Raw genomic sequence first — 26,200 nt, forward strand, 5'->3', positions numbered from 1 at the left:
TAAAAGTTTGTTGTTGTAACTTATATACAGTAAAAGCTCGATGATACGATCACGGCTAATACGAATTTCCAGATGATACGAATTTTTCTGTGGTCCCGGCCGCGCCCCATTACTATTATTAGAGAACGGTTGTTACGAATCGATTTTCAGCCTGCGTCAGTTGATACGAATAAACGCCGCCCCACCGACGGCCGCGAAAGAGAACAGCGCGCGGTCACGCGCTTTCTCTCCTTCTCTTTTGGTGCGGAGGCGCGGCGCCGGACAGCGCAGACTCCGTGACTGGGTGCGAAGAGTTTGAAGCAGTGGCGCTTCAAGAAATAAATGCTTTTTACGTACATGTGCCTGAGTGAGTTCACCTCTGACTCTTTAATTTAGCTACAGTCGAATCTCGTTAATTCGAACACGCTTACTTCGAACATACCGCGTACCGACAATGCTCTTAGCAGCACGCCAAATAATGCGGCGGCGCCTCCGACCGGCATTGCTCCGACTCCGCCATAGAGCAAAAGCTCAGGAGAGACCCCTCAATGCCGCGCGCGAAGGAACGGGGGGAAAAAAGAAAGAACTCGCGGCGGAAACTTCCCCCGCTCTCAAATTGCAAGGTCGCCGTTTCTGCATCGCGCCGGAACAAGCGTGTACGTGCCGACTAGAGTGTTCTAGACAACCGTATTCTAGCACACACTAGTGCCGAAGTTTCAGCCACGCGGATAAAATGGCAGTGAACCCTTCTCCTCTATTTTCTAGTCACATGTTGACCTTGCACGCTGCGGCAGCAGCGCAGAGGGAAGCAGCGGCGGAGGCACAGTCGGGCCAACGAAACAACCACGCCCGCAAACGCTCGCTTCCCGATAACGGCAGAAAACGAAACTTCAGGGGGCGGCTAAAATAAGCTGGCGCCAGCACGGCGGCGCGCGCGCACGGAGATGTGCGCACGGAGTCGAAGTTGACAGAGCTACGAGGGAGTTGAGAGGGAGGGCGAGGGGAGCCACCGAAGCGGCGGAGTTGACGCGGCCAAATCCGCTTCCCTGCCGCCCTCCTCCCTCACCTTCGACGGTCTTCGCGCGCACCCGTGTGCCGGCGCCGCCCGCTCGCTCCCTGAAGCTTCGTTTTCTGTCGTTATCGGGAAGCGACCGTTAGCCGGCGTGGGCAGTTTCGTGGCCCGCGCTTGCTATGCGCTTGCGCGCCGCGATATTTCACGACTCGCACCGTTCGTGCATCGTGCTATTGTGCACGAATACTTCAAAAATACGTCCTTTTAATTCGAACAAATTTTCGGGCCCCTTCGAGTTCGAATTATCGAGATTCGACAGTAGTTTTAATTGTGTTTCGATGATATGAATTTCGGCTAATACGAGTATTTTTCGTGACCCCGTGAGATTCCTATCATCGAGCTTTTACTGTAATACAATGTAAATCCACACTGTCTCCGACACCATTGATCATATGCCACAGTTCGCTCGACACCAGTCTAGTAGTACTTAGCTGAGGCCCCTTCAAAATAATAACGAAAAAAACAACTGACTCAAGTGACTAAAGGCATGGAAGCTAAGTACACTCCATGCAGACACAGAGTTCTCACTAATTAACTCGTCTTTGATTTGCATGTGAAAGTTTTGCCGTTATCTGCGCAGTCCACTTGTAAACTGCACATTTTAGAGTAGAATCTTTTAACTCAATGTTATCAATGCAGCCTTGGCTGCATTCTGATATCTCATTTTCTAAGAAGCCATTGCTAACATTGCGACGATGGTGGCAACGCAAAAAGTTTATCCAAGTGGGGCGCACCATGCTTAGGGAAAAAAAAGCACAAAGAAACAAAAAGGACCCATTGCGTCACCTCGAAGCACCTAAGCAATCGTAGTGCTGGCAACGCCAGTAGTTGCCGCAATTTTAGTGAGCATACTCCATAGCGTCAGCAAGAAATTTGTAAAATCGAGTGGACAGCAGCTATTTTTATGTTGTTTCTGTGATACTAGTGCCAATATTACAGGGCCCAACAACAGTTCTTGCAGTCTACAAGGAGAAATACTAATTCAAATGCATTCTTGTCTGAATGATTTTCCTTTAGCAAAACCTCAGTTGTTGAGCAGATGATAGAGTTCCTGAACAAACACGTGGAGCTGGTCACTTATGCAAATAGTGACTAGCCGTTGAGTAAGCATGTCTCATCTTAGACGGCCTAAGGATTCACGGTCTTGATTTCGAGAAAGCAATTTATTTGACTAATCTCACTTGTTTGGATTTCTTTTTAATGATCCGCGATACTGTAGCACTGCCCTTGGCTTTTTCAACGAGCACTGCACTCGGGTACATACATCTGGGATGCACACTCCGCCCCCCCCCCCCCCCCGCCCCCTTTTTTTTTCTTACTTTCATTGCTATCATACACAAGATCCGATTGTACTTTGCTTTGTTTCTCATTTAGAAGCGTCTCAGTTGATCTGACATAAAGTTAACAGCATTGCATGTATCAAATAATGTAAGCAGAACTTTCTTGCTCCTTACAAAACTTGCACATGTGCCATTCGGACAAGTCGATAACGCTGTGCGGCATGTCGCCAAGGGGCAAGATGAAGTTCACTGTGCTGAACTGGTTCACGAACCGTTATAATGTTTATTTCTCCGAACCGGAACTGAACCCAAACCAAACCGGTATTTTTCCGGTTCGACACCCTGGCAGTGGCAATATTTTTTAACCTACTGATTGTGTGGAAAAAGGCGGCACATGAAATGGAACAATTGTCAGCGGGTTGTCCATTTTCGTGCATTTAGTATTTCATTTGGAGACCATCAACTTATTTGCTCAGGAATGTGTCATTTTAAGCTGGTATATTTACAGCCTTTTCAGCTGAGCCCGTTGTTGCTTCACCATGTTCGTGCAGGTGGACCGTGCATTTGAGCACCTCCTCCAGCATGGTCAGGGTCCTGAGCGGCAGTTCCGGTTCCGGGTGAGCTGTGGCCCCAACCGCCGAGGCCTGTACCTGCGGGAGCCCCAGCACACGTTCAAACCCAGTATCCACGCATTCACCATCGAGCCCATTCTCCTCAACGAGGAGCGAGCCGGTGGGTCATTCACCGGGACTTGCATGTTGACTGGACAAGACTGGGCCAATGTATGCCCACTAGGCACGGTAGCAGTGTAGTGTACCCGAATTACATGTTTACTTTCGCACAAACGTATTCGTATTGCCAGCATCCCCACATTTGCACCTTCTTTCATCCATTCTTTTTACAAGCACTAGAAGTTCCCTGTGTAGTCATGGTTGAGAATGGCTAATTTGTGTGGAAATCTCTGCATGCAAGTGTTCTCTGAAAAGTGTCAATATCAAGCAGTGTTGGCACAGTTTGTTGTTATGCTTGACCGTTACAACAAACCAGTCAGCCTTGCCCCAAAGCCCTGGTGTGTTATCGCAGGTCAGCACACTCACTCTTGTACATCTCACATATTTGAGTTGGTGCTGGTAACTGTGAGCGAAAGCGAGTGTGAGTGCATATCTGGAAAAGGTGTTTATGAGTATGCCTCTGCTAATTCTGTCGAGGTATGGTGTTCGTAGACCCGCTGGACAAGATTGGCTTTGAGCTCAACCTGAGCCTGGTGTGTGATGCGGCCTGGGTTTCGACTCCTGCACTGCTCAACATGACGTACACCTCACGTTCCATCTCTGTCCGGGTGGACCCCTGCGGCCTTGCACCAGGGTCCTACTACACGGCGGTGAGTTCCACATGTGCACTAATGCCGTGGTTTGATCTTAATCCTCTTGGCCAAGATATAGCAGTCAATTTGCAGTTCCCACTGGTAATGACCCTTTGGCTAACTAATGCACCCTAGTGTACGTTTGACACACTCGTAGCATACCTGTGCACTAATTTCATCTCTTGCAGCCTGCTGCTCGATCGTTTCTGGCTAATAGGGCAGGCCAAAGCAAAAGTTGTGTCTGGCCAAGCCACCTTTAGGTATCTTAAGGACACACACTGCTGCATAATTATTAGGGGTGTACGAATATTAGAAAATTTCAATACCATCAAATATTATATGTTTAATATATTCGTACAGTAGATTTCCGTTAATTTGACTCCGGTGAATTCAAATTTTCAGTTAATTCGATCTCGGCCCAAGATACCGAGCGGCGCCCACGCATTTCTATGGGCCCCACAATTTGTTATTTCTTCCTAAAATTGGCCTTCGCCTCTTTATTCAAGCTTGACCAGACCCGCATATGGGCCTGACCCCTTGGTGACCGCAATAGCGTCCCCTTTAGTGGCAGCACCTATGTCAGCGGAGCTTAGGGACAGTGAATGCATTTAACACATGTCATCTTCTGTTGAAAACCCCTATTTTTGGCCTGCCCTATGAGCATTTTCAAGTGAGAACCGTAGCTCAACATGTTTGATTGCAGTATTTACCCAATTCTAACACGTGCCTTTTTTATTTTTTTTCTGCCATGAAAATTGGTCTGAAAATTGCCCGTGCGGTGCTATTGCGAAAAAATAGATTTATAATAGCATTTGCAACCAAACGTAAATAAATTCCGTACGTAAGAAATAATGTTGTCCTCAGTGCGCATGCTTCGAATGTTATTTGGTTTCTGTAGTTTACGTGCACTAAATGTACATTATTTGGAGAGTTTAACATACGTAATGTTTACGCACACTAAGAAATAGCATTGTCGAACATGGCGCCACCCATCGCTCTCGTAGCGTGAATTCTTGTGATGGCTACACTCTCGCTCTCATTGATTGCCATGCAACGTGCCGGCACGCACGAGGCACATTGTCTGCATCAGCCAATATGTAGCGAAATGAAAACACATATACAGCTTCGCTCAAATTTCTCGTTAGGGAGTATCGTAATTGTCTGAATTTTTTTAAATAAAAAATCGGGTAAGCGGTAAATTTCTGATTTGCTTAGGAGCTTTAATGTCATTTCTATGTTCATTTTCTGCTTTAGACACATAGAAAGTGGGCGTGCGTTTGATACAAGACACGCTAGAATCGATAATACAGTCGAACCCATTTATAACGAATTTAATAGTTCCGCGAAAAGTGGTTGTTATATCACTAATTCGTTATATATTGATTCACCCTTAAAAACATTCAAAAATTAACCGCACCAAAGCTGGTGGTGGTAGTTACAATTCGGCAGCACTTTTTGTTCGAAAACCAGACTTTCAGTGTCATTTTTGTTCTCGGTGCATTCCCGCACCTAACTGCAAACTTCCGTTAGAAACGTCCGTATAAAGAACAAAATACTGCTTCGTGTAGCTCTTTCAAAACGGCGCCTGGTTCCGATTCCCTGTAATTTCCAAACCACAAGCGCAGCCACCATTTTTTATTTGAGAGCTTGGGAAACCTGCTTATAACGAACCTCCATATAACAAATTCCTGGATATAACAAAGTTTTTCTATTCCCCGTCATTACTCCATAGAAGCACATGTATTTGAGACCTCTACGTAACGAAGTGGCAGCAGGAGACCCCCTCGATATAACGAATTTCCCCCTCCGACAATCTAGAGATTTCGCCCCAAATATTGTCATTTTTTCACGAGCGGCAGCCGGAAGCACCTTGTCCTGCCGCGACGGAATGCGAAGCGAGCGCACGTGTGCGTGCGTGGGCGAGGCGGGCCTGCATCCCTCGACCCGGCCATCTTGCCGCTGCGGGCGTGACCTTTGCCCCCTCCCTTCATTCAAACCTGATCCTGCCGCTTGCTGCAGCTGGCCTAGCCCGCCAAGCCGGCACTCTCTCCTTTTCCAGTTGATGTCGCCGACGCGCTGGTACACGCTGTGACACATCACACTCGATGAGCGCGGACACGCGCTGTCAAACGCTAGTGGCGTGTGGAAGCGCCGCTGGAGAAGCGAGCGAAGTGACCTTCGTGCTGTTGTCTATCGCTTCAACGCAAACTGAGCGTCGAGAACACACAGCACGCACAAAGCTACGAGCCGCCGACGCACCTACACTGCTAGACTCCGCCCCAACGCAGATTGCTTTCAAGATACGGCCCGCGCGACCGCGCGCCGCCGCGCAGTACGCAGTTGATGCCAGAGTACAGTACAACGCCGCCCCGCTATCCCTCCCCCCTCACTCGCTCGCTGTTGCCTCGAGCGCAACGGAAGAAGGAGCGCTTCCTCCCTGCTTTTCTTGCGCGCGCGAGATTAGACGCGGTCGTCGGCTCCCCTCGCACGTTTTCACTCATACAGTTAAACCGGGATATAACGAAATTGACAAATTCCCGAAAAACTTCGTTATAAAGAGGATTTCGTTATATGCAGGTTCGGCACGAAAATTCGAAAAAGAAACGCTTACCGTATTTACTCAATTCTAACGCGCCCTCGATTGTAACGCGCACCCGTTTTCCGTTTTCGTCGAAGTACTCATCCTTGGAATGTCACACCAGGTACCGGATGCGTGGACGCGTGTCGTTTCACACAAGCGCGAGGCATCGGAAACGAAGAGCGAGCGTCACGATGGCGTTGTAGCGTTGTATAGTGTTACAGTAGAACCCCGCTGTTACGTTCCAGGGGGCTGCGTTTTCCCGGCTGTTCGTTTTTGGCCGGTCCCGGACACAGCTCCCATAGAACCCAATGCATTGGTAACCCTGCTGTTGCGTCGCAACCGTGGCACCGTTCCCACATCATACGTTGCAAACTGCCACCCCGCGCCGGCCCGAGCTGGCCATTTTGACTTTTCATGTCGCTTGGCTTGGTGGCTTGACGATGGCATTGGCCGCCCAAAGTGCCGGGGGCGACAACTATGACGTATTTTCGGTTTCCACCAGAAAAAGTATAGCAAGTATTTGCTACATAAAGATGGTATCTATGACGCGTTGTGGCCCTAAAATTGGTTTTGGCTCATAGATATCCCATATAAACTCCAAGGGCGATAACGCAGTCGCCACGCGCCCATATGCTGTATGTGCGAGGGGAGCCGACGACCGCGTCTAATCTCGCGCGCGCAAGAAAAGCAGGGAGGAAGCGCGCCTTCTTCCGTTGCGCTCGAGGCAACAGCGAGCGAGCGAGGGGGGAGGGATAGCGGGGCGACGTTGTACTGTACTCTGGCATCAACTGCGTACTGCGCGGGCAGTATCTTGAAAGCGATCTGCGTTGGGGCAGAGTCTAGCAGTGAAGGTGCGTCGGCGACTTGTAGCTTTGTGCGTGCTGTGTGTACTCGGCGCTCAGTTTGCGTTGAAGCTATAGACAACAGCACGAAGGTCACTTCGCTTGCTTCTCTGGTGGCGCTTCCACACGCCGCCAGCGTTTGACAGCGCGTGTCCATGCTCATCGAGTGTGATGTGTCACAGCGTGTACCAGCGCGGCGGCAACATCAACTGGAAAAGGAGAGAGTGCCGGCTTGGCAGGCTAGGCCAGCTGCAGCAAGCGGCAGGATCAGGTTTGAATGAAGGGAGGGGGAAGGGTCACGCTCGCGGCGGACAAGGTGCTTCCGGTTGTCGCTCGCGCAAAAATGACAATATTTGGGGCGAAATCTCTAGGTTGTCGGAGGGGGAAATTCTTTATATCGAGGGGGTCTCCTGCTGCCACTTCGTTACGTAGAGGTCTCAAATACATGTGCTTCTATGGAGTAATGGCGGGGAATAGAAAACTTCGTTATATCCAGGAATTCGTTATATGGAGGTTCGTTATAAGCAGGTTTAACTGTATAACGAAATCCTCTTTATAACGAAGTTTTTCGGGAATTTGTCAATTTCGTTATATCCAGGTTTAACTGTATTTTAATACCAGCGGGACATGACTGTATTCTGCACACGTGAGCGAAGCATTCTAGTTGGCCAGAAGCGTAAACTTTAGAAACTATTGTGGCATGCCGCCATTGTGTGAAAGTCTCGGATGTCAAATTACGTTATCGATGTCGTTTCGGGCAAAAAAAAATGCGATGTTCGAACGGTAAAACATCACCACAGACTATTATCAGCAATTGGCAACCCGTAAGCAAAGTGCCACTAAAACACAGGATCTTCTGATAACGGCATAGTAACCGCCAACTCTTTAAGCCATTGCGTAGTCACAGCACGTGGTGCAGCGTTCTCGCCAACTCCGGCCATGTCGACAGGAACGCTTGATCGGCTGCTGTTCCCATGGTGGAAGGACATACAGTGGAATCTCATTGATACAATCTTCACGGGAACCGGAAAATATAACGTATCATCCAAAAATCATATTATCTGAACATTATCATATGTAAGAAAAAGAAATGGTATATAAGAAAAAAAACATATCCTGAAAAACGTATTATGCAGAATCGTATCAGCAAGATTCCACAATAGATAGTTTTTCGAAATCTTTGAAGCAAACGTAATGCACATGGTGCCGCACAGAAAATTGCTCAAAAACGAGAGTGATGTTTCTTGGCATCCGATATCGCACCGGCACCAGCGCACGCCCCGTGCCATGCTTTTTATGCTGTACGTGCCACGCCTCCGCCCTTGAGGTGTGTCTTAAAAATGTGTGACCACATGTGAACTTCGTCATGGATGTGGTCGTTATAACAGATAGATCATCACATATGGGATTATTATAAGTGGGTTCAACTGTATGCGAAAATCTTTAATGTGTTCAAAGTCTGTAAACTGAAGGCACACGTGTGGTTCTTGTCAGTGAGGCCTGTGTGCGCGTGTGCAGGTGAAGGCATTTGATGTCACCTGTCCGGACAAAGGCCCTGTCTTTGAGCTCCCCATCAGTGTCATCAAGCCCAAGCCGTAAGTTCAGCCTCAACAGAAGCCTTCTCTTAGATTTGCATATAATTACAGTTGCAAAATGAGGATTACACTTGCACAAGGTACCAGAGACAAACAGGCTGCAAAGGGGACCTCCGGTAAAACCTCATTGATTTAGATTTTATGAAAGGGGAAAAAATGTTCAAGTTAATTTAATGTCATATCACCATGCCTTCATTTACTTAACAAATTTGCTACCTTCATTTGTATTTTGCATAAAGCTGCACTTCTTGTCATCTCGTGACCGATAAGCAGTCACAGCATTGCTAGACACGTGTTTTCATCCGAATAAGCTTGCTTTTCACTACAGCGCGTCCAGTCAGTTGCAAAACTCTAAAGACCGTGACATTAGGAAATGTTTCTTCTACTGAATCCATGCAGCATGCAATTGTTTCAGCATATTTCATTGGTTGAAAAGGTGCACAAACAAACACTGTACCACTTCACTTCAGCCTGCTGGTCTGTGGTCTCGAGATTAGAGCTCGTGACTGTACAATGCAATTACTTTGTCGCCACTGAGTTGGTCGACAACTAATCATGCATCACAATATAGCTTCCAGGTTTGATGTCAGCACGCGGGGTGCAGTAGAATCGTTTTTCATGTTCGACGACTTCCACAGTGTTGGTGGCATCGTACATTGCACTGATGAGAATGAGACCACTGCTTGCCACAACTGCCGCAGATGAATCCATGGTAACTATTGTCTGGATCACAGATAGCGGCCATGCAGTCCTGAATGCACGCAGCCATTGCGACATCATGCACAGCCCTAAGTCTTTAAATACTACAAGAATAAATAGGCACCGAGCGTTTCTGTCATTACCGCACGGCTCCTGATGATGACGATGGGGTGGCAGATTTCACTGCTTTGTTTCGGTTAAATGATGCTAGCGCCACTTTTGCTGTATTGCATCTCACATTTTGCCACTCTTAATGCACTCCGGCTGTTGTCTAAGTCAACTGGTGCACGGCCAAAGACCTCCAAACTTACAAGCATCTGATAGCATTAAACAATGCACACACTTCATGGGACCAGGGGGTGAGTCTTAATTACTTGATTTTATAAATTTACGAGGGTTGAATTCGTAAGGTGTTACTCTGCTATACTAAAATTTTGTTCTCTGTAGTATCGGCAAGCATGTTAACTTGATAGAACTCAAGTACCTAGCTTGTTAAAGGAGGCAAGTATTAGAAGAGGTTGAGCCAATACGGTATTCCCCGGCCCCAATTTGCTCAGGAGGTAGATTTACGGTGGCAGCTCGTATCGAAATACATGGGAGACTTTGTTGAACATCCACAAAACCAATTTTGAAGAGGTTTGTTGCATTTCTCCTTTCATGAATGAGTGTTGCCTACAGGCAATAAACCAAAACAATTCTTTTTTCCGGCTGAGTTTTGGTTTTGAGCAGGGAGCTCTTGGCTAAATGTCTTCAGCAAACACTTAATGACAGACAGCAAGCGTCATTTGTTGGATCATAGCAGGACAAGGAAGAAAAAGGTTGGCGCACGACTTGCTTTATTTTGAACCACAGTCAGAGGAGGAAGGCTAACGCAAGTTCACTGGCTGCAGTGGTATCGCATCGGTGATGTAGAGGAAATACCATTTACGCCATGCCGACTTTAGGAGACACTTGCATGGGGTCTCACCACGCCAGGGTCCTGTGTGCTGTCTCAATCATCATTGAGATCTGTCCTCGTTGTGCTTGTTGAGGCCTATTCAAGTTGTCCTGCAGAGGATTGCAAAGCAGGCGAGTTGCGCTGCTGTCTTTGTGCTGCCCAAGAATGTAAACAATCGTCATTGAGATAGTCTCTGGGCAAACGACGCCTCACTGTTCGGCTGTGATTGCTTTTTGTCTTTGTTAATAATTTTGGCAAGGTTGTTAGTGGTATGTTTCAACATTCATTGAACACTTGCTTGTGACAACACGTCGCGATTCTATTGAGTCATGCTGCTGTTGAGACACGCGATGTTCAACAAACACAGGGTGACCGAAGAGGACAACTACCAGTGGCGTGTTGAAAAGCTAACCCTGCATCCCGGTGTGTCTCACCGGGAGTTCCTTGTTGCTCCACTGGGAGCTACCTGGGCCTGTAAGTTTTACCGCTTCCTTGTTTCTCACTTTTTTCTTTTTTCCTAGTGCCTGCAATCGAAGAATTTGTTGCGCTGGCATGGTGTGTGTGTCAAGCACATGAACATCCAGTGTGTACAAATGTCTCATTGGCCTGCCTCCTGCAGTAAGAGTGAACGCGAGTTGCACGACTATTAGAGCTGGGAAAATGTAATGTTAAAGGTGATTTGATGCACCTTTTATAAAAGGTGCAGAACATGTCTGCTATCAAAGGGCACTTCCTCACCAACCTACCAACAAAAGGTTTTTAATGTGCCTTGTCTCAACAATGTTATTGACAGTCAAATGCTGCCACATCCTCATGACCTTACCATTCTCGTGGTCGTTCTGTCTGTGCTCACAGCTGTGCCTTGTGCCACACAGAACAGTGCCCGCTATGTTCTGCGTGTAAGCATGCTTAGCTTTAGCAAAAGCACGATCTTGAGGTTGTGTGGTACAACTTGTCTCTGAGGTGATTAGCAGCTGCACATTGTGTTGTTCTCTACCACCAGATGGCGTCATCACCCTGTCAGAGACGGAGAGGTACAGAAACAGAGTTCCCAGTAATGGTTCAAAAAGTTTGATGCTTGGAATTCTTTGTATTTGTGTGTTTTCTCAAAAACAAAGGTAGGTCAGTAGGCAAAATAATAAGAGCCTGGTGGTTGCAACCTACCACCCCGTTTCAAAGGGGATGCTCATAGCATCCGTCCATCCATGTATCCGGACGAGATTTCTCTGCATATGGCTGTTGCTGGAAGCAGTGGTTAGTCTTGAGATTTAAATAAATCAAATCTGCCCGGTAGCCATCATGTTTATTTGTGTCAAAAAACAAAAGTGGTGCAGGTCTTGAAAAGAGCAGCGAGCCTTTTTAGTTAGGTTCCTGCTGCAAGTGCAAACGTAACATTTCGCTCAGATGCTTGCAATAGTATTGTTTAGCAACCACAGTCACCGATGAATATTTCGGACTTGACTTGATCGATATTCGAACTTTGTAGATGCACTGTCAGGGTTCTCATAAGGCTACTGCATATTTGCAACTGGTTTTTTAGATGAGTTTAAGCCCAAAAGCTTGATTTCCCAGACTAAATTTTGAGACACGCTACCTGAGTTTTGAAGCCACCATGTTAGTTTCTGCTGGCTTGGCTGCCTTGATGGCTTGGCCTCGAGTGGCCCGCTCTTGCCCTTGGCTAAGACATGCCAGAGGATGCCACTTTTTGGCTTTTTTCGCACGACACTATCATCATCATCAATTGGAGCAGGATTAAGGTGTTCTTTCGTTTCAGTTGCCATTCTACATGCGGTGTCTCTCAGAGAGGTGGTTGTGTGCATCTTGGTGAATGTTTGTGGGACTTTGTATTTGTGTATAATCGGTGCCATGGCACCACCCCCTGTGCCAGCGCAAAAGCCAAGTGGTGTGAAGAAACGTGGAAAGCAAGCGACCTGGATGCTAAAAAAAAAAAAGTGGCCATTATTAAGTTAATAGAGAGTGGACGTTCTCAGTTTGATGTGGCGAAAGAATATAACTTGTCCAAGCAAGTGCTGTCTATGTCAAGAGCCGAATGAAAATTTTGACCGTGTTTGAAAAAGTCAACAATAAGGGCCAGAAGAACAATCGGAGGAACACCCAGCCCTTGTAGGGTCCCTAAAGCTATAGCTTAAGGGGGGACGCGGGGATCAGATTGCGAAAAGCGCAAGAAACATTGATTTTTGGAAACCACGCGTTTCGATATCTGCAACGTCTAATCTACGCCGTATCAAAATGGTTTGGCTGAAAACGCACTAAATGTGCCCGAAAAAAATTAATTTGTCAGTGCGCAGGGCGAGAAAACAGCTGTAAATTGCGCAGAATCACCGCAGTTTACGGAGCCATGTTTCATATTTCCCGCCACTGAGTGCCGCCATCTTGGTATCGTTTGAAAGCTCAAAGTTTTGCCGTTCCGCTTCTCAATTCGTCGGTCGTTGCTATCTTGTAACAAACGCACAAACACAAAAGAAGCGCGGGTCTGCTGGAGGTAGTCACACGGGCCCTCCGATCAAAGCAGGCCTCCGATTGGCTGCCGTGCTGAAAGGCATTTCCCCATTGGTTGCTGCTGTGGCAGCGGGCAAGATGGAAACAGAGACGACGTGACTTTTGCTCAAGTACAAGCAAATATGATCTTCTCCATGTGTAGCACGATGCAGGACATAATTAACTATTTTTTATGGTAACTAATTTCGGAGACTGCTATTTTTTGGACTATTTCTTGGTCCCTGCTAGCTCCGAAAAATCGGTCGGCGACTGTATGCAAGTTTACTTTCCATGTTCATAAAGGGTTGTAGACTATTTTACCTTGGTTTTCATGTTTTATGAAGAAAAGCACTTTGGTCGTGTATCTTCTAATTTGTTATTTAATGTGAGTTCTGTATGCACTTATACAGTGTTGCAGCATTGTGAGGATTAAGTTGAGGAAATGCATGTGCTTATCTAAGTTAACATTGCTGTGTTGAAATGAGCATGGGAATGCCAGGTTGTGTGTTCTCCGTTTTGAAATCCAGGGGTTGTCCCTGGACATTTACATCTTGTGATGTTCGCGTTACCATTTGTGGAGCAGGAAATACAATGCAGGCAGCAGCTGAGACAAGCACTTTCAATGTTTGGTGCAGGCGTGCAGCTCAAGTCTCGTGACTCCCAGAATGTGGCCCACGTGGTGGTGCACGCGATGCAGCTGCAGCCAATGTACTCGTGCGAGACCACCGAGTTCCAGAAGACGTGCATGCTGCCTCCCCTGGCAGAAGCATCGCATGCCTTCGCTGTAGTGGTGAGTGCTCAGCAGCCGCTGAGCTTGTGGAGAATAGGATTTGAACGAGAGTCTGCAGGACCGTTTTGCCTGCCATGCATGATTAGGGCTACCAGGTTTTTACAGGTGACAAAATATGACGTCACAAAGGTGTAGGGTGGTTTGGCCAGCGGTGAGTGCAGCGTATTGTTGCATGTTGCAACAGCGGAAACAGACACCGCTTTCTTAGAGCAATCTTTTGCAATGATTGAAATTCTTGACAGCAGGCCGGAAATAATAGGGCAGAAACTCCCAACTGGGGAATTGTCATATAGTGCAAAGCATTCTTTGTAATCATTACTTATGAAGCCTATACTGTACCCTTGAAACCAAGACTGCCGTATTTAAAGAGATAAGCAACATTAAGGAATACCATGCACACTGTGACAATCTCCCCAGTAAACTCATTTTTTACTACCAATCTGATGTTTGGTACATGAAAGAAATGTTGCTGTAGTGCTTTTTTTCTCGCATAATTTGCCCATCAACACACTTGCCCTACGCGTCCTCTTCAGAATCTTCTCCCTGTTGTTGCAGACACAATTCTCTGGTTGATTGCATTATTTACGTGTTCCTTGTCTGCACAAGCTCTCGCCTGCGTTTCTAACTGTGCCTTGGTAAGGCCAAATTGAAACGCGCCAAGTGTCTCAATGTACTCGCTTGCCCACGAGAAATTTATATAAGGGTGTTCTATGCCACCTGTTGATGCATGCGTCCGTGGCGTAATGGTTTCATTATCGGGCTTCTGTACTAGAAGTTGTGTGTTCGAATCCTGCCGCCAGACAATTTAATGGTGTTTATTGAATTATTTATAAAACTGCTTTGTTTAAAACAATGAGTTTGCAAAGTCACGAAGCTGTTGAAAGCCAGAAGGTCGAAGTTCAGGCAAATATTGTCACTCCCATACTGGCTGGCGAAATATTGCATGGGAGGTTCGTGCACCCACGAGTAGGCGGTGGTAAGCGTACAGGAGTTGGTGTATTCACAGAAATATACCCATTCAAGTCTTAGATGGTGGCACAGGTATTTTGGGACGTGAAATGGAAGGTCGAACGGATCGGAGCAGAAAATGATCCCGGGCGCCTAGCGAAAGAATGCTACACATTGAACAGTGGGTGTATTGGCAGGCACAGGAGCATGAAAGGTCCCTACACCAGGCATTCGCTTTGTCAGAGGGCACATGACTGCAATTTGGCGTGCACTTGTTGATCTCGTAATATTTTGTCCCCGTCTGTACGTGAGCTTGTTTGTGTGCTTTGGGCTGTTTACTTTACTGGCTTTAGTTTTCTCGAAATCTTCTGCGAAATATTTTTAGCTAGGTTGTTCAAGGTGGCAAAGGAGGCAAAAGTGAATATAGTGGTAAAAGCGATGTTCAAAATATGCTTTATCGAAGTCCTGGTTTATATTGCAGCTGCAGCGGCTGCATTTCGATGGGGGCGAAATGCAATAACGCTCGTGTACTTAGATTTATGTGGTCATTAAAGAACCCCAGGTGGTCAGAATTACTGCTGAGCTGTCTACTACAGTGACACTCATAATCATATCGTGGTTTTGGCGGTAACACACCAGAATTGAAATAAAATTTTAGCTCAAGTATGCTTGCATCATCAACCGCATTGAGGAGGTACATTCAGGGAATATTGTTGTGCCTTTGGAAGCAGGAGCCACCCTGTTCGTGCGAAACTTGCAGTTACTCTTGCATTATTAATTGCATTTTGGAGTTGGTACAGTAAAAGCTCGATGATACGATCACGGCTAATACGAATTTCCGGATGATACGAATTTTTCTGTGGTCCCGGCCGAGCCCCATTACTTTGCAACATGCTAGAGAACGGTTGTTACAAATCGATTTTCAGCCTGCGTCGGTTGATACGAATAAACGCCGCCCCACCGACGGCCGCGAAAGAGAACAGCGCGCAGTCACGCGCTTTCTCTCCTTCTCTTTTGGTGCGGAGGCGCAGCGCCGGACAGCGCGGACTCCACGACTGGGCGCGAAGAGTTTGAAGCGGTGGCGCTTTTGGTGCTTTTGTACTTCTCCTCCTTTTCTGCGAGCCGTCAGATGGAGTGGCTGCTGCGCTTCGGGTCGCGTTCTTCGTGTTTGCGCCATTTTGCCTAGTCGCAGCGAGCTATGTCTCGCAAGCGGAAAGCACTCTCCTTTAAAGAGAAATTAGGCATTCTTCGAAAGGTCGATGAGTATCCCAAGAGGAAGCGGACGGAGTTGGCTAAGGAGCTAGGCCTTGCAACGTCAACACTGAGCACAATTGTTGCACAGCGAGACTATCATGAAAAACGTGCTTTCGTTCAACGTCAACGCGAAGCAAGCGAATTCAAACGCGCTTATGTCGAACATACCGCGCACCGACAATGCTCTTAGCAGCGCGCCAAATCACGTGGCAGCGCCTCCGACCGGCATTGCTCCGACACCGCCATAGAGCAAAAGCTCAGGAGAGACCCCTCAATGCCGCGCGCGAAGGAACGGGGAAAAAAAAAAAAGAACCCGCGGCGGAAATTTCCCCCTCTCTCAAATTGCAAGGTCGCCGTTTCTGCATCGCGCCGGAACAAGCGTGTGTGTGCTGACTAGAGTGTTCTAGACAACCGTATTCTAGCACACACTAGTGCCGACGTCTCAGCCACGCGGGTAAAATGGCAGTGAACCCTTCTCTATTTTCTAGTCACATGTTGACCTTGCACGCTGCGGCAGCAGCGCAGAGGGAAGCAGCGGCGGAGGCACAGTCGGGCCAACGAAACTGCCACGCCCGCAAACGCTCGCTTCTCGATAACAGCAGAAAACGAAACTTCAGGGGGCGGCTAAAATAAGCTGGCGCCAGCATGGCGGTGGGCGCGCACGGAGATGTGCGCACGGAGTCGAAGGTGAGAGAGCTACGAGGGAGTTGAGAGGGAGGGCGAGGGGAGCCACCGAAGCGGCGGAGTTGACGCGGCCAAATCCGCTTTCCTGCCGCCCTCCTCCCTCACCTTCGACGGTCTCCGCGCGCACCCGTGTGCCGGCGCTGCCCGCTCGCTCCCTGAAGCTTTGTTTTCTGTCGTTATCGGAAAGCGACCGTTAGCCGGCGTGGGCAGTTTCGTGGCCCGCGCTTGCTATGTGCTTGCGCGCCGCGATATTTCACGACTCGCACCGTTCATGCATCGTGCTATGGTGCACGAATACTTCAAAAATACATCCTTTAATTCGAACAAATTTTCGGGCCCCTTCGAGTTCGAATTATCGAGATTCGACAGTAGCTTTAATTGTGTTTCGATGATACGAATTTCGGCTAAAACGAATATTTTTCATGACCCCGTGAGATTCGTATCATCGAGCTTTTACTGTAATTACTGCAGCAGGCTTTTGTTCTAGCTTGTCTATGTACTGGCAAAGTTGAGGGCGAAGGAAGAGAACAGCTTTTGCAAAAGTAGACGCAGTCGCCGACCGATAACTTGAACTTGACAGGGATCACCAAAATGTCTGAATAAACGGGAGTCTGAAATACCAAACTTGCCCAAAAATGAGTAACTTCATCCCACAAGTGGCCAAAAAACAGGTGCGCTGTATTCTCGGCTTGTCACCTTCGGATATACAGTCGAATCCCCCTACAACGAACGCTGCTACAACGAAATTTCCACCACCATGAAGATTTTACGATTCCCTGTCAGCTGCCCATAGAAAGTAGTACAAAAAAGTCTGTTCATAACGAAGGCGTTTTATTTGGTATTTCTGTTTCAACTAACTTTTCGAGAACGAAACTGGGACTGAAATGAAATTGTAACTGCCGAGTAGTCAAATTAGAAGGCCTTTGCAAAGCTGTGACGATTGTATGTCCGCGTGAACGAGGTTCTCGCGAACAAAATCAAAGTAGCGATTTACGCCACTGCAATCCATAAACACGCGGGGTCATCACACGCCTGCGCGAGACTGCATAGCATCCCCACAATCGCTGCCGTTTCCTGAGGTGTGTGTCCGGTCGAAATGGCTACGCCAACGAAGAAACGTAAATTTCTCTCTCTCAAGGAGAAGGCATATATGATCACCGAGGTAGAAAGCAGAAGGAAAAAAATTTAGCAGTTTCGCCCGACAGGAGAAGCATCGATTACAATAGCAGATTAGTAGACAGCTAATACGAAGTAAGGATAGGAGTTTTATCGGCCGTATAAACTTGTAAACATCCGCTTACTAACTAAATTACCAAGCACGGTGTCACGCGTGCTCGGGTAAACATGAACACATCTCGCTCGATGACTGCGGAAACTTGATATCAAAATGCTGGAGTGAAAAGGCGCGGCAATAGCAGCGAGTAAATTGACCTCTGGGCCATCTCTCGCTTCAACGCTAAGCACAGTGCACACGACTCTACTGGCGCTTTGAAAATGAGGCCCACGCGGGCGTGCACTTTGTACACGTCTCAGATTGCTTTCAAGATAGCGCCCAAGCAGCCGTGTTGCAGCCGCTGTTGTCAACATGATGCCAACGTCTTGTCTCGTCGTCTGGGGAAAATGACAATCCGCTAGACACACCGACTCCGGCGACTGCTTTGAAAGTACAGTGGAATCTCGATGATACGATCACAGCTAATACGAATTTCCAGATGATACGAATTTTTCTGTGGTCCCGGCCAAGCCCCATTAGTTTGCAACATGCTACAGTACGGTTGTTACGAATCGATTTTCGACCCGCGTCGGTTGATACGAATAAACGCCGCCCCACCGACGGCCGAGAAAGAGAACAGCGTGCAGTCACGCGCTTTCTCCCTTTCTCTTTTGGTGCGGAGGCGCGGACACGGCGCCGGACAGCGCGGAGGCCGCGACTGGGCGCGAAGAATTTAAAGCAGTGGCGCTTTTCTTGCTTTCGTGCTTTTCCCCCTTTTTGGCGGTCGCCCATCGGACGGAGTGGCTGCTGTGCTTCGGGCCGTGTTCTTTGTATTTGCGCCATTTTGCCTAGTCGCAGCGAGCTATGTCTACCGAGATACGATCTCAGCTGATTCGCGCGGCCGTACGGCGAGGCGCGGGAGCCTCCGTTGGCGCGTCTCCCGTCGGCTGCGTTATCGGTGCCGATGACACAGGGCGATTGTCGGTTTCGCTGCCGGAGTCACACGGTGCAAGATAGAGCGGCACGTAATCCACCGTGCGAGGTAGCGCGGCACGTTCAGTCGGCTGCTCCTCCGCTTCTCCCGCTAATCGCCATATTTTTCTTGCCGTAGGAGGCTTGCGCTTCTGTATTCCGAAGGCGTGCTTCGTCCAAAATTTTTTCTCCAACGAGCGACGGTCCCTCACTAACCTGGGAGCTCTCAGTAATCCGAATTCTGCGTGTCAAGTGAAGACGCCGGCGTGGTTTACGAAGCAGACAACTGCGGTTGCCATCTTGCCCCTGTCACAGCAGCAACCAATGGAGAAACGCCTTTCAGCACGGCAGCCAATCGGAGGCTGCTTTCATCGGATGGTCCGTGTGACTACCTATTGCAGACCCGTGCTTCTTTTGAGTTTGCGCTTTCGAGTACACTATAGTTTGCGCATTTGTTACAAGATGGCGACGACGGACGAATGGAGAAGCGGAATGGCGAAACTTTGAGCTTTCGAACGTTACCAAGATGGCGGTGCTCGGTGGCGGGAAATAGGAGATATGTCTCCGTGAATTGCGGTGATTTTGCGTGATTTAAAGCTGTTTTCCGCCCTGCGCACTGAGTCTGACGAATAAATCTTTTTCGGCCACTTTTAGCGCGTTTTCAGCCAAACCATTTTGATACAGCATAGATTAGGCGTTGCAGATACCGAAACGCGTGGTTTTCAAAAATAATTTTTTTCTCGCGATTTTCGCGATCTGATGCTCTCATCCCCCCATAATTTAGCTAGTTTTAATTGTGTTTCGATGATACAAATTTCGGCTAATACGAATATTTTTCCTGACCCTGTGAGATTCGTATCATCGAGATTCCACTGTAATCCTTTTGACCTCATCATAAAAGTTATCGGAGCCCACGACAATGACATTGCGATGGCTCTTTTAACGGACTGTGAGACTCGCGTAACGCCTTTGCTTGCCATGAAGCGTAAGAAATCCAGCCTGACCGACTTCTGGAAATAAAACTTCCGGTAAGCACAAGCTTGCCAAGCTTGCCAACTTTGCCATAAATATTGTGGGGGAGCACATGCTGGCACCTTCTCCCGCGGGCGCTCGCCCGTCGCCGGCGCACGGAGCGCCCGCGACAGCAGCCGGGTGGACATCTCGTGCGCGCACACCGCGCGCTGCGGGAGCCGGGCGAACACGGGAGAAATGCACTTTGCCCTCTCCCGGTTCTCGCTCGCCTCTCGCGACGCGCGTGCCGCGCGGGAAGAGGGAAAGTATCCGGCGGGCGAGCAGGACACTCCCCTCGCGGAAAGGCAAAAAGGCATAAAAGAGCGCGACCGAGAGACCCCCGCTCTCTCTGACCTACTGCCTGGACGGATTTTTACCTGCTGAAAGCCGTGAGTGACCTCGTTCGCGTGACTACCACACGCGACGAGGCAAGCCTATTTTATTAGTTGTTATACAGAGCGGACTTCCCTCTACAAGTGTGTTTTATTGCTGACAGCAATAAACGTTGTTGAGTTGACTCGCTGGTTGCCTTATTCGCCCGAACCCTACGTAGCTGCGATTACACGCGCTACGGGTTGGGGAAGAACCCCACAATATGCAGTGAAATTGTGATAAGTCAAACCACTTCATTGCTACGGTGCATGTGCCGCAAAATAACTTTCGCGATCGGCCGGGCACGAGCGGTGAGTTAAGCGTCTGCCGCAGTGTACGAAAAATGCTGTAACAGCGGCACAAAATCCATTCTCTCGTGAAGTTAACACTTTATTTACCGCCTTCGGTACGTCTGAACATTTGCCTCCACGCCATTGTGAAGATTTCCCGGACGATGGTTTTGGTTTCGTTCGTGGCTTTGCCGTTTGGCGTGCAATGCCACATTTTGTTCTTTAGATGGGCATTTTTAACGGAAGTTTGCAGCTAGGTACGGGAATGCACTACAAACAAAAATGACAGCGAAGGTCTGGTTTTCAGAACAAAGTTCTGCCGAATTGTAACTGCTGACACCAGCTTCAATGCGGATAATTTTTTTGTGTTTTTAAGTGCAAGTCTATATATAAAGAACTACTGATATAACAACCTCTTTTCATGGAACTGTCAAGTTAGTCATATGAACAGGTTGTACTGTATACAGAATCTCAGTTTATAAAGGGTTACTTAGTTCGACGGCACCCTTTTTTTTATATTACTGCGACCAACTTTTCGTGTCCTACTGAGGTGAATGAATTAATGAATTTTTTTGCATCCACCAGGGCGGCTTGACTCTGGAATTGTGCCTTGCCAAGTGGTGGACCAACCTGGGTGACGTGGAGGTGGACTGCACGCTCACTTTCTACGGACTCCAACCCAATCCCAGCCGGGTGGCCATGGTGCGTTTCTCAATATCTTTATCTCTGCACTTGCTGTATCTCCTTAGGATTGACAGTGCATCTCACAGCGCAAGAGTCGTACTCTAGCTGTGGGGACATTGTCTTCTTGTTGGGAACCTAGTAGCCAGGCACTAGAGATGGAATAATGACTGAAGACAGGACATGGATGCCGACGCCACACAGTAAGAAGAGACATGCGCAGATGACTTTTGAGGCCTACCGTATAAATGGGGTGCAGACATGATCATAAGCAGAACGCTAATCATTCTGCTTGATACTGAAGGGGTCTAATGTGTTCTTGGCAACGAAGGACTGACAACACACATTACTGTGAACATAAAAGGGCATTTATTGTACCTTCTGTAAAGTGCCAGCTAGCCGATCTGCACACAACAAGTGGAATACGCTGAGGAATTGAGGGTTTCGACACAGCGTGTAAGGGTAATGTCGCTTGCGGGTACAATCTCACGAACAGACACACATTTGAGCAATTGGTAAGCCCTCTGCTGGTTGGTCTTGTCGAGTGCACCAACGACCGTGCGGTCAGTCTCCGAGCGATGCCGTCCCACAGCCAATGAGGAGAAAATAAGTTCCTCTTGTGCCCAAGTATCCATGCTGTCAGGTGGTGCTAGCGTTAAAGCACTCACACATCATACACCATCTTTCGTACTAGTGCGCAACTACACAGACTTCCTTCGTCGCATATGCTATGCAGGGAAGCTGAATTTCAGCAAATTCAAGAGCCATGCGGTGAAAACAACATCAGAGGATGTGATAAAGCCAAGCGTGTGACCATGGGTTTTGTACCTTCATGGTTGGTTAACAGACTGTACGTTTGTTTGTCTTCGCATTGCCTGGCACATGCGTGTTTTGTTTCTGCGCATATACTTAGATATTTTCTCAATGCGACTCGGCACCTGCATTGCGTGTTCCATGTCTGTGTTGTCTGTTCCACTATGCTTATGTCTTACTTGCTGCTACTGGGTTCCCAAAATTGTGCAAACTCGTTCAGCTCTTGATACTTGTGCTGTTTTCATATGACCTGTGTATTTGGTTGCTACTGCAGCTTTTGTCTCGCTCATTTATCATTGCTTTTGTAGCTCTACCTGCGCTTCTGAGCTTATCACTTGATGGCAAATGTGCCGAGTGCAAACAGGTGCAGGGCCTCCGAGTTAAAGGGCATTTGATGCTGGTTGATGCCACGAGACTGATGGTGTGAATTACTCAATTTTCCAAATTAGCAACGGTCAAATAAACAGCATTAACTGTAGTGGCTCACAAGTTTTTACTGTTGGCAACATAACTGCAATGTTCCAGCATGTTAAAGAAACTTGTTATTAAGTGCCTCTGCATATTATTATTCAAATATTGATTCAAATAACTGAAGTAAGGCAATGTCCAGCTTTGTACCTTCGTATGAGTAACTATATTGATTTGTATGAAACGAATGTATATTGCCCCCCCCCCTCCCCCCAAAAGGGAAAGTAATGCCAAATGCGACCTCTGTAGGGCATTTTTGACAAGCCAAGGCATACGTTTGCTTGTGAATCACCCATATGAATCAGCACCATGGCATTTTTAGCCCCAGCTGTCACGTTTTTGTACTTCCACTGATGTTTGTGTCAGCATGAAATAGGCATCAAGACCACTGATGTTGACAGGCGTAGGCGTGCCATGTTGTGTGCACATATAATTCTTTTTAATCGCACAAAGAGCACTTCGTGACCGAGCGACCTGCTTACATTGAGCTTCGCACTTACCCACCATGGTGGTGTAGTGGCTTAGCATTGCTAAGCCCGAGGTCATGGGATCAAATCCTGGCCACGGTGACCGAATTTCTATGGGGGCGAAATGCAAAAATGCCTGTGTTTCATGCATTGGGCTCACGTTAAAGAACCCCAGGTGGTAAAAATTAATTCAGTCCCCTACTACGGCGTGCCTCATTATCATATCTTGGTTTTGGTATATAAAGCCCCAGAATTAATCCTTTTATTTAAAGCTTAGGTTTTCCACCAGTTCGTAACATCACTTTCACTTCGAGGCCAAAAAGACAACTGGTAGTGCAAAGTGTATGCCACCATTTATGTTGGGGTGGAACACTGCGCTGTGATGCAAGACAGGACAGGACATGGGAACTGAGATACAAGGCACACAGGAAGCACAGATTAACAGCTGTCTAAGGATCCAATGGCAGAAATGAATAAATTGTGAATCTAAACAAGTAGAACATGGTCACATGGCTCACTAAACCAGCTGGCCCACTACAACAGCACCATTTCATGTGATTTGTATGTGAAGGCTTGTTCTATGCCTCCCCTCTGATTGTGACACTGTGTGTATGTGTTGGTTTCAGCGTTCCTCGGAAGGAGTGTATCGCTTCGATGTGACCTCCCAGCTGCGGCCAGAGGAGGTGTCTCCCGCGGCATGCCTCAAGCAGCATGTCATTGTCCTCAGGTGAGCCCCTCGATTAGGATATTGTGAATATTCTATTCTTGAATGCAAGTCGGATATTGTGTGGCGGGCAATTTGATTGTACCGTAAATTCAAATTGGGAATCATTTGAGTTGTCAAGTAGATAATCTTGCTGGTGTGTCTTCTTAATGTCCACACGTGGCGGTGTCTCACATCTTCACGTTGCTCCACTTTTTCACTAACACCAGAGCCGCCTTTATACAATGCAGAAGGTGGCATCGCTGCAGAGATGTGAATGATTGAGCAGGGATGAGAAATTGGTCAGCAACTACAGAAAAACATGGTTAATTTGTATTTCACGAGACAGAAAAAAAAATGTCTGAATTAACCAAATGTCGAATTACCGAGTGTATCAAGAGAACAATAAACAAATGCTTACTAGATCAACATGCTTTATTTGCTGAATGAATCGGCAAGTCCTGTTTGTGTTTTGCACAAAGCAGTATGGATGCTGTGATTCTCGTCATCTCACGACTGATTAGCCGCTGCGTGCGCTTAAAACCTTGATGCAGTTAAACCTTGATATAACGAAGTTGGTAAAATCGGCAATTTGCCTCGTTATATCGAAATTTTGTTGTATTGAAATTCAACCTTTTATGCAAATAAGTACAGCCGCCAATCAATTTTTCTTACACGTACTAAAGGGGCCGCAGAACTTTCCGCATTGTCGGCAGTCGAAAAGAGCAAATTGAATGCGAAAACAATATATGTTCTTGAATTTGGGAGTCGGCGACGAATGATATGGTTTCATGTCACGTCGACGGTATCTTCACATCGGCGGTACAAATTAAGCGAAGCCCGCCACGCTCTCGCGTCCACTCGCCCCCGCGGCTGATTGCGTCGCCCGCACTGAGACGATGCTATCCTGAAAAGCGATGGCAGCGGGGACGCGAATGCTTCGTCAGCCTTCCGCTTCAAACGGCACTCCGAAACTCGAGATAACGTAGCCTCCGATACCAAATGCGCGGGAAGACAGCTTACATGATGCCACGGCGTCTCGGCACCCCAACTCATTGCACACTGCGCAGATTACCTCTAAAGCAGGGCGCACGCTGCGTATGCGCTCCGCCGCGCTTACAGCCATGCGCAGCCACTGCCGAGACGCGCGCCAACTTATCTCCCGCTCCGTCCCCTCATGCGTGCTTGATCGCGTTAGCGCGAGCTCGCTCCCCTCCCCCCTCTTCCCTTTGCTCGTACAGGAAGGCAGCACTCGTGAAGCCACCATTTTCTTCTCTCACCCTCGTGCGCTTTCACTCACACCTAAAACACAGTGCGCGGGGCGCAATAGGATCTTGTCGCACTAGGACTTTATAAAGAACTTGATGCGGCTCCACTTTAGCAGTCACTCTTGTCGCGCAGCGCGCGATTTGAGAGGTGCGTTGTAAGCAGCTGCATGTAATTCAATCATTTGCCCATCTGCGTCCGCGGAAGTTTTCATCTATTGTCTCGGCGTTCCTTTGCAGCGGCAGTGAAATTTCATTATACAGTATAGACCACTTATAACGTAACCGCCTATAGTGCAGGACCGGATATAGTACGTTCTTTTCAGACTCCCGTTGATTTTCCCATAGCACTCCATGTATACACATCGCTTATAGTGCAGTTGCGGGAAATGAAATACTGGTTACAGTGCGGCTGCCTGGGAGTACGTAAGTCAGCAGACACGGCGAACGCTCCCCTAAAATGGGCGCCCCAAGGAGTGCTTGAGGAAGAAAGAGAGACGAAGTGGAGGAGAAGGGCACGTGGTGCGTTCTGCTTTCAGCCAGTGAGGCTGAAACCAGAATCTTGAGTGCGAGTCGTGAAATATCACGGCGCGCATAGCGAGCGAGGGCCGCGAAACAAGTTTGTATGGGTGTTCTGTCGCGTTCGCTTCACGATAAATGGGTGCCCCAAGGAGTGCTCGAGGAAGAAAGAGAGACGAAGTGGAGGAGAAGGGCACGTGGTGCGTTCTGGTTTCAGCCAGTGAGGCTGAAACCAGAATCTTAAGTGCGAGTCGTGAAATATCACGGCGCGCATAGCGAGCGAGGGCCGCGAAATAAGTTTGTATGGGTGTTCTGTCGCGTTCGCTTCACGATAAATGGGCGCCCCAAGGAGTGCTCGAGGAAGAAAGAGAGACAAAGTGGAGGAGAAGGGCACGTGGTGCGTTCTGGTTTCAGCCAGTGAGGCTGAAACCAGAATCTTGAGTGCGAGTCGGGAAATATCACGGCGCGCATAGCGAGCAAGGGCCGCGAAACAAGTTTGTATGGGTGTTCTGTCGCGTTCGCTTCACGATAACGGCAGTAACGAAACTTCAGGGAGCGGGCCGGCACAGCACGGCGAAGGGCGCACGCGGAGACCGTGGAATGTGAGGGAGGAGGGCGGCAGGGAAGCGGATTTCGCCTCGGCAACTCCGCCTCTTTGGTGGCTCCCCTCGCCCTCCCTCGTAGCTCCCTCGCTTTCGACTGTCACCGTGCACGCCCGGCGCCAGCTCCCCGAAGTTTCGTCTTTGCCGTTATCGGGAAGCGGGCGTTTGCCGGCGTGGGCAGTTTCGTTGGCCGGCCGGGGACAGCGCCGCTGCTTCCCTCTGTGCCGTAGCCGCAGCGTGCAAGGTCAACTCGTGACTAGAAAGTAGAGGAAGCATAAAGGAGAAAGAAGGGTTCACTGCC

At 48.2% G+C, this 26,200-nt stretch overlaps 1 protein-coding gene across 6 annotated transcripts in view; it reads left to right on the plus strand.

The window, feature by feature from the left end:
• The window catches only part of LOC119441413 (tripeptidyl-peptidase 2), a 141,043-nt gene that overhangs the window by 57,739 nt on the left and 57,104 nt on the right, over positions 1–26,200 (plus strand). The window contains exons 13-19 of one of the 6 annotated variants that reach the window (XM_037706038.2): positions 2,883–3,063; positions 3,555–3,712; positions 8,636–8,712; positions 10,716–10,822; positions 13,483–13,637; positions 20,967–21,083; positions 23,437–23,537. In XM_037706038.2, the coding sequence (XP_037561966.1) occupies positions 2,883–3,063; positions 3,555–3,712; positions 8,636–8,712; positions 10,716–10,822; positions 13,483–13,637; positions 20,967–21,083; positions 23,437–23,537 (896 nt within the window). The remainder of the gene's footprint in view (positions 1–2,882; positions 3,064–3,554; positions 3,713–8,635; positions 8,713–10,715; positions 10,823–13,482; positions 13,638–20,966; positions 21,084–23,436; positions 23,538–26,200) is intronic. The other 5 variants (XM_049661242.1, XM_049661241.1, XM_049661238.1 and 2 more) reach the window with 5 other exon arrangements.

The sequence above is a fragment of the Dermacentor silvarum genome, chromosome 2 (genome assembly GCF_013339745.2).
Source record: "Dermacentor silvarum isolate Dsil-2018 chromosome 2, BIME_Dsil_1.4, whole genome shotgun sequence".
In the NCBI taxonomy this organism is placed as follows: Eukaryota; Metazoa; Arthropoda; class Arachnida; order Ixodida; family Ixodidae; genus Dermacentor; species Dermacentor silvarum.